The 11,979-nt window shown below is 33.4% G+C and overlaps 1 protein-coding gene and 1 non-coding gene across 11 annotated transcripts in view; both read left to right on the top strand.

Annotated features, from left to right (window-relative positions):
- OSBPL8 (oxysterol binding protein like 8) overlaps positions 1-11,979 on the top strand; it is a 157,679-nt gene that overhangs the window by 99,608 nt on the left and 46,092 nt on the right. For all 10 annotated transcript variants that reach the window (XM_040637284.1, XM_040637282.1, XM_040637283.1 and 7 more), the window contains one exon: positions 8,245-8,315. In XM_040637284.1, coding sequence (XP_040493218.1) covers positions 8,245-8,315 — 71 coding nt within the window. The remainder of the gene's footprint in view (positions 1-8,244; positions 8,316-11,979) is intronic.
- On the top strand, positions 9,052-9,184 carry LOC121104513. The gene has a single exon (XR_005836833.1). It is a non-coding gene; the product is annotated as a small nucleolar RNA SNORA41 (small nucleolar RNA).

Genomic DNA, 11,979 nt, shown 5'->3' with positions numbered 1-11,979 from the left:
ATTGGTTTGCATTAACATTGTCTTAATGACTCCTATATCCTTGCTAGAGGTAAAACTTAAATATTTATTTTCCACTTTAGCTGTTAGAATCCATCAAAATTGTACTTGCAAAAATATCTTTCCTTATGAATTCTTAAACATGGCTGAGGCAAGCAGTGGATTAGATATAGATGTAGAGCTTCAGGAGAGATAAACATTGTTATATTTCTATCCATTTATGAAGTAAGCAAAAACTGGAAAGAATCGGAAGAGGTGGGAAGTGTGGCAGATACTGCAAAAACATAACGGGTATGAGAAAAGGGTTGCATTTTATTTTACTTCATCCTGAATCTCTTAAGTATTGATCTTGCTTTGTTTTACTAAAGCAGCAATTCAGTTCAGGGCATTGCTGGTTTGATGAAGAGGCAAAACATTAGCGGAATAGCCTTTCTTGTTTATCAGTTGATTAAAAAAAAAAACCCAACAACAACCACCCACTAGCAAGGCTTAATGCCTTTTCTGTTTATTGCTGATTTGACAGTCTCTGGTCCTTCTTTGCTGTTAAATGTGTGTGTCCTTTGTTTGTGCTGGTGGGTTTCGCTACATTTGGATGTGAGAGAAAAGCCTCTCATTGCTATACTGATCTAATTAGCCTTCTGGGCAAGCATATACGTTAAATAGACCTCCTAAGCCATGAAAGAAGAGAGCTCACAACAACGTAGATTTTCTTCTTGTACTGTGGTTTCGCCTGTTTTATTTCCTCCACGAATTGATGGCCGAAAGCTTGTCCGGAATGCTTCATTTGGAGGATACAATGAACTTTCTCCTTCGTTGTCAGGTTTGTTTGTTTAATCTTGCATTCTTTTCTTAATTTCTTGCAGGCTTTTCATTAAACTAGATATTCCAACATCTTAAAACTGCTTTTGTTTAAACAAAACAGTTTCTATAGTGAAATGTTCAGTTTTAGTGACTGCTGCTTTTTATGGCTTGGCTTTTCCATGTTTTCTCTTAAAATCTCTTAAGCCCAAACTTGAGAACTAGTGATTCAGTGAATTACAAATCTTGCATTGCTGATAGCATGAATTTTTGCTTTAATCATAGAAATAAATATTATGACTCTCTGATAAAATTAAAACCTTTTCTGAACTTGAGATAAATGTAAAATTCTATAAATAAGCAAATCAATTCGGTTTTTGCAAATGGAATCCGGATATTTAATATTGATACTTGTTTGGCTGTTTTCTGCCGAACAGTAACTATGTTAAAATTGATGTTTAGTTTAAGCTTTAGTAGTTCAGGTCCTGACTAAAGTGAAGTTTTCTGTCCAAGTATAATTTTTGAAATAGCCTTCTTGTTGTTAGATGTGTCTTTGTATAATTAGTTTGTGCTAAGAAATTGTTATTTTTAAGATAACATCTTTAAAATGAAATTAAGCATTTGACAGCTATGATTTAGACATTAATAGTTAATGAAATAGTTAATAGAAGTATATCTTAAATTTAATTGTATGAAAAAGATTTATTAGAGCAAATATTTGGATATATATTTTAAAATATTTTAAAATCTGTTTTCCATTCAAAATTTTAAATTGCAACATAATTTGGTCTACTCTTTTGAGGTTATATTTCTTCTTTTAAAATGAAAGTATTCTTTTAATACTCATGGCAAAGAAATCACTGAAACTGGTGCTTGCTTTAACCATCTATAGATTTTTCTGACACATTTTGTTAAATTTGAATTATGTTTTCTGCTTTCACACTAACATTTATTCTTGGCTTTTTGTGAATATTCATGCTGATAGGTGGTATATGCATTATTTTGAGATAGTGAAACACCTTATAGAAGGTGCTACCTGAACAATTAAATAAATTATTATAAATTCACTGATTACATTTTCTTTTCTGATAGTGTTTCAAAAAAGAATCGGATACCATAGTCCTGAACTGTTGCCTAAGTAGCACAAGCTATAAACAGCATTCATAATCTGTATTTCATCTTCTCAGTATAGCATGGTTACCGTCATGCTTCTTATGTTCTCAAAATGGTGTACATTTTAGTTTTTGGCTTTGTTCAGAAGTAGCTTTGAAAATACAACATACTGAAATTTTTTAAAGTTGTTAAATACTCTGTTTGCTTTTACAGTGTGACTTAGTTCTATTTCTGTGTCTCTGTATTTCATTTTTTAAGCTAGCAAGCTTGATAGCAAGTGTTTGCTGACTTTCATATAGTGAGTCTACTTAATATTAAAGAATAATCATGTGACTCTACCAAACAGAAAACTTCACTTTTTAGAAGTTTGGTATTTACTTAATTAGGTAACTAAAGGCAGAATTGTCAGTTTATCTTGTCAAAGAATATATTGAAGGTTACCCTGGATTGATTTATTTGAATGGAAAAGTAAATGGTTGGCTTTGTTTTCTAATTCTTGATAAAATCATATTCATAGGGATGCTTCCATATTCCCCTTTTTACAACCAACAGTTGTACTGCAAACAGCCATGAAAGAAAGCTCTTTAAAATATGTTGCATTTTGTCAGGTAAGAAATAGAATGAAATTAGGTACTTGAAAGAAGTGGCTTTTATGTTGTTGTTTTTCCAGTTAAAAAATAAAACATATATTTCTTCTGGGACCTTCCATTGTACTGAAAAAATTTTTTAGATACATTTGTTTTTACTTGACATTATTAGAGGAGAGGTTCTACATTAGTGATATTGAGAGATCATTTTGCCTTACTACTTTGAACATTACTTTCTTTTCATTTTAGTTTCCTTAGAAAAAAATTACTTTTTGTCACTTCTACCTTAAGAAATATACTGGTATGGCCTTTTTCTTTATGATGAGCTATAATGTCGAAATGATACCACCTGCCCATGTATTTTCCAGTAACACCATAGTGCATTTTTTTTTTTAAGTTCATGTCTGCTTATCTGTTTCTTACCCCAACCTCAGGTATAACTTCTAGATAGGCTTATTGGACCAATCTCTAGAATAGTACCAGAAAATTGGAGTAAATAAAATTTGAGCAAATAAATCACTTATGGACAAACTGTGTGAGCTTTAGTGCACAAATAGGTTTCTTTTTAGTATAGTTTGACTTCTCAGAGGTTTTTTTTTCTTTAGTCCAATTTCTTGATTCTTGGCTGTGTTCAGTATAGTTAATATTAATATAGCTATATTTTATAAATATCTGTTAAATCTGCATTTGTAGATAATGTATGTATAATCTCATTTTAGCAAGACTGAAGCAGCATAAAGCTTGTTTATTATATCTAAACATCGTTGGACCAAATTTATTATGGAAGTACATGAAAAAGATACTTTGTCAATGATGATAGCACTTGTATTCTGTTAACAAATTAGAAGTTAGGGACACGATGTTATTTGGGGATAATATTCCATTGGGTTAGTAGGAGGAAGTAAACTCTGTGTATTACTACACTACTTAAAAATATTTTTATGACCACAGATTTAGGAAAGACTTTCTTAAGACCAAAAAGCACTAACCATTAAAGAATGAGATGGCTAAATTCGACTACCTTAAAATTAAGAGTGGTTTATTTAAAAAATGCAGGTATAAAAAGACAAGAATAGGGAGTTATTTGTAACATACAGCTTGCAAAGGACCAGTATCTGGAATACATCAAGAATTCCTATATAAATCAATAAGAAAAAGATAGACTAGATATAGATATAGATTTTAAATGCACAAAGGATTGGGGCACTTGGGTGGCTCAGTTAGTGAAGTATCTGACTGTTGGTTTTGGCTCAGGTCATGACATCATGGGTCGTGGAGATTGAGCCCCTTCTCAGGCTCTACACTCGGTGGTGAGCCGCTTGAAGATTCTCTCCCTCTGCCCCTCCCTCTGGGTGCACAAGCATATGCATATGTGCACTCTCTCAAATAAATAAATCTTTAGGGAAAAAAAAGGCACAAAGGATCTGAGGAGGTCCTTCACAAAGAGAAAGTTAAAATGGCTAATTAACATGAGAAAGTGCTCAAACATCGTTAATAGTCAGGACCACACAAACTAGAACCTCATTATACCATTGATATACACACCCCACAGATTAGCAAAAATATTAAAAATTTGTCAATATTGATGTTACCATGGATATGGAGAAAGGAGAACTCTTACACACTATTAGTAGAAAAATAAACAATTTGGTATCCTTAAAGTTGAAGATACACATATACTGTAACCCAGAAATTCTTCTAGAATTTAGAGAAACTCACAGGTGTGTGCATATAATGTGTGTGTGTGTGTGTGTGTGTAGGATACACTTTCAAGAATATTTGTGGCACCATTGTTCATAAGAGGGATAAATTAGGAACAACCCAAATGTTTATCTACAGTAAATGAATAAATAGTGGTATAGTCATGCAATGAGATTCTAATCCCCAATGAAAATGAATGAAATTCCTGCTTGACAGGCTGGTAAAGAATGTTTACAAAAGTCAAGATAGTTGCCTTTGAGGAGAAGATTAGATTGTGATCAAGAATGGTCCTAGGAAGTGGGGAGGATCTTATGGGATTTTGACATTTCTTTGTTTTTTTATTTGGGTGGTGGTTATGCCAGTATTCACTGTATACGTTAAATTATACATTTGTATTTTATGCATTTTCTGAAGCTGTTCTTTATTTTACATATTTAATAAAATAATTACAAATAACAGTGGAGTCCAGTTTTGTTAATTTTTGGCTCAAATTATGAAATTTTTATGTTTGAAAGGGTGAATAAGGATTAGAGCTTTCTTTTCAGGAATTCACAGTCAATTAAGAAATATGAACATGAAAACAAATAATTGAAGTATATTGTGATAAATAGGGTAGTACAAATATCTATGAAATACTATATATATCAGAGAAGGAGAGAGCTAACTATGCCTACACGATCAGAGCAAGGCCACCCAGAAGAGGTGGCCTTGGGTCTTAAAAGGCACCTAGCAATCTAAAAATAGCATGAATTTTAAAGTTAGACCTAAATTTGAATCAGTTCTGAGACTTTTACTTACTGACATTAGTCAAGTTAATTTCTGTGAACCTTGGTTTTTTCAATTATATAAATTATAGTTAATTCTTGTGGCTTTTGTGTGGTGTTATTTTAAAGATTATTATTAAGTAAAGCGTCTAACATAGTGTCATAATCACAAGTGTTCTTACAAATGGATATTGGTTCCTTTATTGTTTTCATTAATATTATTATGTTAATTGTTATTGATAAATTAATCAGAATTAGCCAGGTGCAAAATAAGTGAAAGGATGGGTGTCAAAGGATGTTCTAAGTGAGGAAGGATGTCAAAGCAGGAGAGGTCTAATAAAGTGAATGAATAGAGAAGTCTATCTGAGTTTTTATTTTTTTATTGAGGCATAACTTACATAGAGTTAAATGCACAACTTTTTGAATTTTAAGTTATATATAGACCATGTAACCACTTCCCAAATCCACAGAAGACTGCCTCTTGCCCCTCCCAGTCAATTCCTTCTACAACAAAGGTAAACCATCATAACAACCTCTAACCTTATAGATTAGGTTTGCCAGTTCCTGAACTGTATATAAATGAAGTCATACAGTATGTGCTTTTTTTTTTTTTAATGGAAAGACATGGCTTTTTTCACTCAATATTGTGTCTGTTGTTTTCTGTAGTAGTAATTGGTTCTTTTAATTACTACTACATTGCTGTATAACATTCCATTGTGCAAATATGTTCATTCATTCAACTCTTAATAACCATTTGAGTTGGCTTCAGACTTTGGCTATTATGGATAAAGCACCTATGAACATTTTTGTATCTTACTTTGATGGATATACACAACCATTTCTGTCGGGTATATCTAGGATTAAATTGTTTATTGTTAGAATACCCATAAATTCCGCTTTAGTACATACTTTCAAATGGTTTTCCAATGTGGTTATACCCCATTATACTCTCCACCAGTGGTGAATAGAGTTCCAATTGCTGCACATTCTCATCTATACTTGGAAGGTAGTATCCCTTTAATTTTAGGCATTTTGATGGTGATATAGGTTTCTGTATCATTGAGGCAGAGGGGAGGATAGTAGGAAGACAATTTACTACCTAGAATCACTAACAAGCAAACTTGGTAAAAAGTCATGATCTGACACTGCTCTGCATTATTAATAGTCAATAATGTGTTATAGGCTTCAGATTTTTGTCTATAAATACCACTTTAAAAAAATACAGGAGTAATTTTAAAGTAATTTTGAATCCCCACACATGGTAGAAAATAATAATTCATTAATATTAAGAATTACTTTTATAGGGGCGCCTGGGTGGCTCAGTTGGTTAAGCATCTGCCTTCAGCTCAGGTCATGATCCCAGAGTTCTGGGATCAAGCCCCAAATCAGTCTCCCTGCTTGGTAGGGAGCCTGCTTCTCCTTCTTCTCTGCCACTCCCCCTGCTTGTGCTTACTCGCTCGCTCTCTGTCAAATAAATAAATAAAATCTTTAAAAAATATATATATATATCTCTCCCTCACCATCTGCACCCCATCCCCCATGTTCAGGCTCTCTCTCTCTCTAAAATAAATATATCTTAAAAAAGAATTACTTAATTATAAAATGTTACTACTCTGAATAAATATTTTAGAATTTTTTAAACTGAATTAAGTAACTTTGGTTTGCTTTATACTAAAGTCTAAAATTGTCTAAAATTTTGGTAGGTTATTTAAAATTTAATGTTGCATTTATGAAATAGTTTTGTTTCCCCCTAGTATTGGGATTGAGTGATCCTCCTTACCAGAGTTGGGGGGTGGGGGAGATACCTTCTTCATATAACAGAAAACAATTCAATAAAATCTCTGGATTAGGAAATTGGAATGGATTTGTTTTTAGCTAATATAAGCCAAACAGAAAAATGGTATAATTAATATGTTAGAAGTGGTTTTTAAATGCTTTAGGCACTGGTGCTACTGATGATTTTTTAAGTGCTGCTTAATGAATAATCATGTATATATTTTTAATATAAGCTTTTATTGGACTTAGAACAAATAATTATAGGGAAGAGTTCATAATACTTGCCCTCAGAAGTAGAAGGAACATCTTTAAATTGAGTACTGCTCCTTTTATACATGCACACAAATTTCAGTATTAACATTTCTCTAATTGTACTCCTAATTAACAGTCTGTTAATTGCTTTTGACATAGTGTTAATGTTAATGTGTTACATGATTGCAGGGATCTATGCATGTTCATCCCAGTGCATTCATGTATTTTAGATGCATCGTTTTAGAATTTGTATACAATAGTGCCATGATCATCTTAAGAGTCAACGTGAATGGAATGTATACTATGTGGAAAATACTATGCTAGATGCTTTCTAATGGATCCTCTTTTAATTCTCACAGTGCACATTGTTAGGTTTTTTTTTAAGTCTGTCCCTCAGTCTAGATTTATTTTCTCTCGTCTTTTATCACCAATTCTAGAATTGTTTCCGATTTGGCAAGAGGTGTTAAAAGTATGCTGGGGGGCGCCTGGGTGGCATAGCGGTTAAGCGTCTGCCTTCGGCTCAGGGCGTGATCCCTGCGTTATGGGATTGAGCCCCACATCAGGCTCCTCCGCTGTGAGCCTGCTTCTTCCTCTCCCACTTCCCCTGCTTGTGTTCCCTCTCTTGCTGGCTGTCTCTCTCTCTGTCAAATAAATAAATAAAATCTTTAAAAAAAAAAAAGTATGCTGGGTTGGTTCTTTCAGTTGGAATTCTTCATTAGAAAAGAGCTCACTAGAGGGGCACCAACCAACCCTTGGTTTCAGCTCAGGTCTTGATCTCAGGGTCCTGAGATGGAACCCCGACCACGTCGGGCACTGCACTTGGGGAAGTCTGCTTCTCTTTCTCTCTCTCTCTCTCTCTCTCTCTCTCTCAAAATAAATAAATAAATCTTAAAAAAAAAAAAAAAAGAAAAAAGAAAAGGAGGTCACTAGAATAAAAGCTCCAGGAAGCCTGAGTTCATGCAAAGTGCTCTAAGGGCACAGAAAAGAGGTATTTAGCTTGATGTTGATGGGTACAGGAAAAGACTTCATTGCTTGTGTAAGCCTTAATCTGTTCTAAAGGGTTATTGTATTACGTATTGATCCCTTAGAAATCTTTTAAACTATAATAGTGTAACACTGTATGTTTAGTCTAGGCTTTTTGTACCAGTATACATCAAATATAACGTATATTTGAAATTGGATGACTTACATGCATTTGCTTCTTCATGTCTGTATACTATATAGTAATACTGAAATAATAACAATGTTTTTTAAAGGTTTTGAAAGAGGAAAGGAAGACATTTCTCAAAATAAAGATGAATCTTCACTTTCTATGTCAAAGAGCAAGGTAAGCAAGTGTTGTCCCCACATACATGACTATGGCATTTTTCTAATATCTAAGAAGAAGAACTAACAAAATTCTGTCAGATTTTTATGGGATGTTTTTATGTTGGTATATCTAAATCATGCAGTATATATGAAAAAAGAAAAGTTCCCTGGGTTATGTCAGTCCTGTTGGTTACTTGGAAATACAGCCTATTGGTAACCAGTGTGTTCTCTCCAGAATGACATTGTTTCTGATATGTCTGCTATTGTAGTACTTCTCAGACTAAGAGTTCCATTCAGAGAAGTTCTCAGGATTTATTGTTTGTTTTTAAGTCTTAAGAGTTTTGAGTTTATTTGAATGACAATCAAAATACATATATTTTACTGTTAAAGGCCAAAGGTCTCTTGCAGTAATAGCCTGCAATTGAAAGACATGTTCTTAGAATAAGATACAGTTTCCTAAATTAGTAATTCTCAAATTGGAATACTTGTACATATTTTTACTGTTGAGAACTTTTTAAGAGTATATATTCAAATGTAAGAAACATGTAATACATTGGTTTTCCTATGGGTTTATAATTCACTAGATTTGCTATAATTTGTTAAGGATTTGACTTCTGACTGTTCTTTCAGGTCAGGTTCAATAGAAGAAGCTTTTTGTGGAATCAAACTTCAGTGACTGTCAGAAAATCTGTTTCTTAAGCTAGTAAATTCTCTGCTGTTCTCAGCTACTGAGAGCTACTACCCATTATTTTTTCTGCCACAGCTACTAGTCTCTAGCTGTCCTTATGGTAGCAGTTGTGGCATTCCACTGTGGGAAAGAAACCATTATGCGATGAAACACCTCTTTCTTAGCAAAATAGAAGTTGGGCATATGTGTGATGAACAGAACATGAAAAAACCCTACATTTTTGTTTCCATTCATGGCAATGGTTGAGAAGAGTCCATGATTTTTTTTAATGTATAATTTTACCAAATTTTATCCACACTTTTCGAGTATTCATTACTTAAATATCTATCATATGTGTAAAAGTACTTAGGATAGTTTAATAGTACCTTGTGTGTATGTATGTATATATACATGTGTGTGTGTGTATGTGTGTATATATATGTGTGTATATATATATAAAACATACAAGTAAGAAATTCCTTGATCATTTTATGAGATGTGTAATTAAAGAGAAAATCATTTATCTTGAGTCTTTAATAGCTAGAAATATAATGAAATTTATAGAACTTTTAAAAACCCATTTTCAAGCAGTTAATACCAGAATTGGTGAACATGTGGTAGTACAGTATTCCTACTCAGAAGTCCAAATACTTAACCCCCACACTTATATATCACAGCCACTTATAAGTAGTCTCTAAATTGGAGGGAGGGGAAGTGGGAGAGCAGGGAGCCTGAAAAGAAATTTTACATACCTTAATGAAACAGGGTGGATTAATGAAAAGAAAAATATAGGCTTCAGAACTGTGCCTTTAATAGCACCAATTTTATTTGACTCTTTAAGTTTAAATTAACTAAAATCAAATGAAATTAGAAGTTTAGTTCCTCGGGGCGCCTGGGTGGCGCAGTCATTGAGGCGTCTGCCTTCGGCTCAGGGCATGATCCCGGCGTTCTGGGATCGAGCCCCACATCAGGCTCCTCCTCTGGGAGCCTGCTTCTTCCTCTCCCACTCCCCCTGCTTGTGTTCCCTCTCTCACTGGCTGTCTCTATCTCTGTCAAATAAATAAATAAAATCTTTAAAAAAAAAAAAAGTTTAGTTCCTCAGTTATACTAGCCACATCTCAAGTACTCAGTAGCCACATATGGCATTTTTGTCATTCAGAAAGTTCTTCTGGACAGCACTGCTTTAAAGTAAAAAAAAAAAAGCAAGTTTGAATCTTGATTCATATACATTACCTTTGACTTCTTAGATACTAATTACAGTGATATTAATAGCTGTTTTGTATTAAGAGCTTACTATGTGTCGCCTTAACTCTCCTAACAATACTAGAAGGTGGTAGGTATTATTGGCTCCATTTTCTAAGTGAACAAACTGAAGCTTAGAGAAATTAAATCAGGGTCAGAGTGGTAAAGCTGGGATTCAGAATGGCTTCAGTTTTCTTATCTGTACAAAGGAGATAAGATCCACATCCCAGATTGTGATACTCCGAGTACCTAACAGAGTAGTAGGTATTTGAGAATTCATCTTCTTTCTTTGAATAAGAATTACGGTGAGGAAACCTGGCTGGCTCAGTTGGTCGAGCATGTGACTCTTAATCGTGGGGTCATGAGTTCAGGCCCTACATTGGATACAGTGCTTATTTTAAAAAGGGGGGGGCGGGGATTACAGTGAATGAGTGGGATTCTTAACATGGTAACTAGTGTAAGTAAAATTGTACTTAAATACTGATATTTTCCAACAGTTGAAACCTATTGATTTTATCTTAACTTAGATTTAATCCTTGTTTATTCTGTTAGCTTAAGAGATGCATAGTCACGTTTATCTTTAAATATTTTAACACATCACCCACTCTTGTTTTTCACAACAATCCTAAAATTTATACATTTATCATTAAACCACATTCTCATGGAATTCTTAACATTTTAACCCTACTTACGTAACTTCAGGAAACGTTTTGTTATTCCTTCTGTAATCAGCGTGCATAACTGAGACCATCATAATTTTAACTTTATATTTTTCTGAATTTGATGCAAAAAGTATTAATACTGCCATTTTGGTCATAGGATTTGGGATTATTTCTTAAAATACATGATTAAGACCAGTAAGCACAATGGAATATACTCCCCCCATTTTTAAAAAATAAAGGCAGTTTCTATTTCTCATGCATCCTATAAATGAGTGAATTGGAAAAGTCAGTTAATCAAATCCATCCCATCTTGCTGTTAGCATTTTAAATGAATTTTTAGTAGTCCATCCCAACAAAAGGAATTACCAGCATGGGTACTGTGTCTAGTGGGATAAAAGTAATCCTATATTACAAGGATGGTGGTTTTTGAGCCCAGATCTATTTATTGACTTGATTCTCCAGCTGTACGCAAATCTGCTTTTCTATAGGGATGCTAAATGTCTATCGCTTGCAGTAAAAAACATATTTACCTGGACATTTAAAAAACCCTTCCAAATCAGGATATCTGACCTAGTCATATTAACATTATTATTATTATTATTTTCCCTTATATCTGTAGTATTTTATAGTTTTCAAACCAAGAGGAAAGTATTCTTATATGTTAATGTTCCATTTATTTAAAGGTCAGATTTTTGACAGCATAGTCACAAACCTGATAGTCACAAACCTGAAACACAATATATACCAAGTAGTATGTTAAACACATCATGCACACTACCTCATTTAATCCTCAAAGCAACCCTACAAATTAATAGGAGTAACCTCATTTTACAAACAAAGAAACTAAGACTGAAAGAGATTGAATGACCTTCGAAGTCATACAGCCCATAAGAGGACAGTAGTTACAGGGGAGGAGATGAAAAGAAAGAAGGAAAAAGAAAACATAACATACTGAGCGTTCTAAGGCCATTTAATGAAGAAACAAACAGTACTATACATTAAACCCTGTGGTCATCATTAAGATAGTGTTCAGTAAGGTTATAAAAGAAGGACAAGTTAGTTTAGTAAAATATTTCCAACAAAAATAGTTTGAGTTTTGGTATTTAAAAGGA

The sequence above is a fragment of the Ursus maritimus genome, unplaced genomic scaffold (genome assembly GCF_017311325.1).
Source record: "Ursus maritimus isolate PB19 unplaced genomic scaffold, ASM1731132v1 scaffold_21, whole genome shotgun sequence".
Lineage (NCBI taxonomy): Eukaryota > Metazoa > Chordata > Mammalia > Carnivora > Ursidae > Ursus > Ursus maritimus.
Note: the sequence above shows the minus strand (reverse complement) of the source record. Positions and strands in the feature narration are given on the sequence as shown.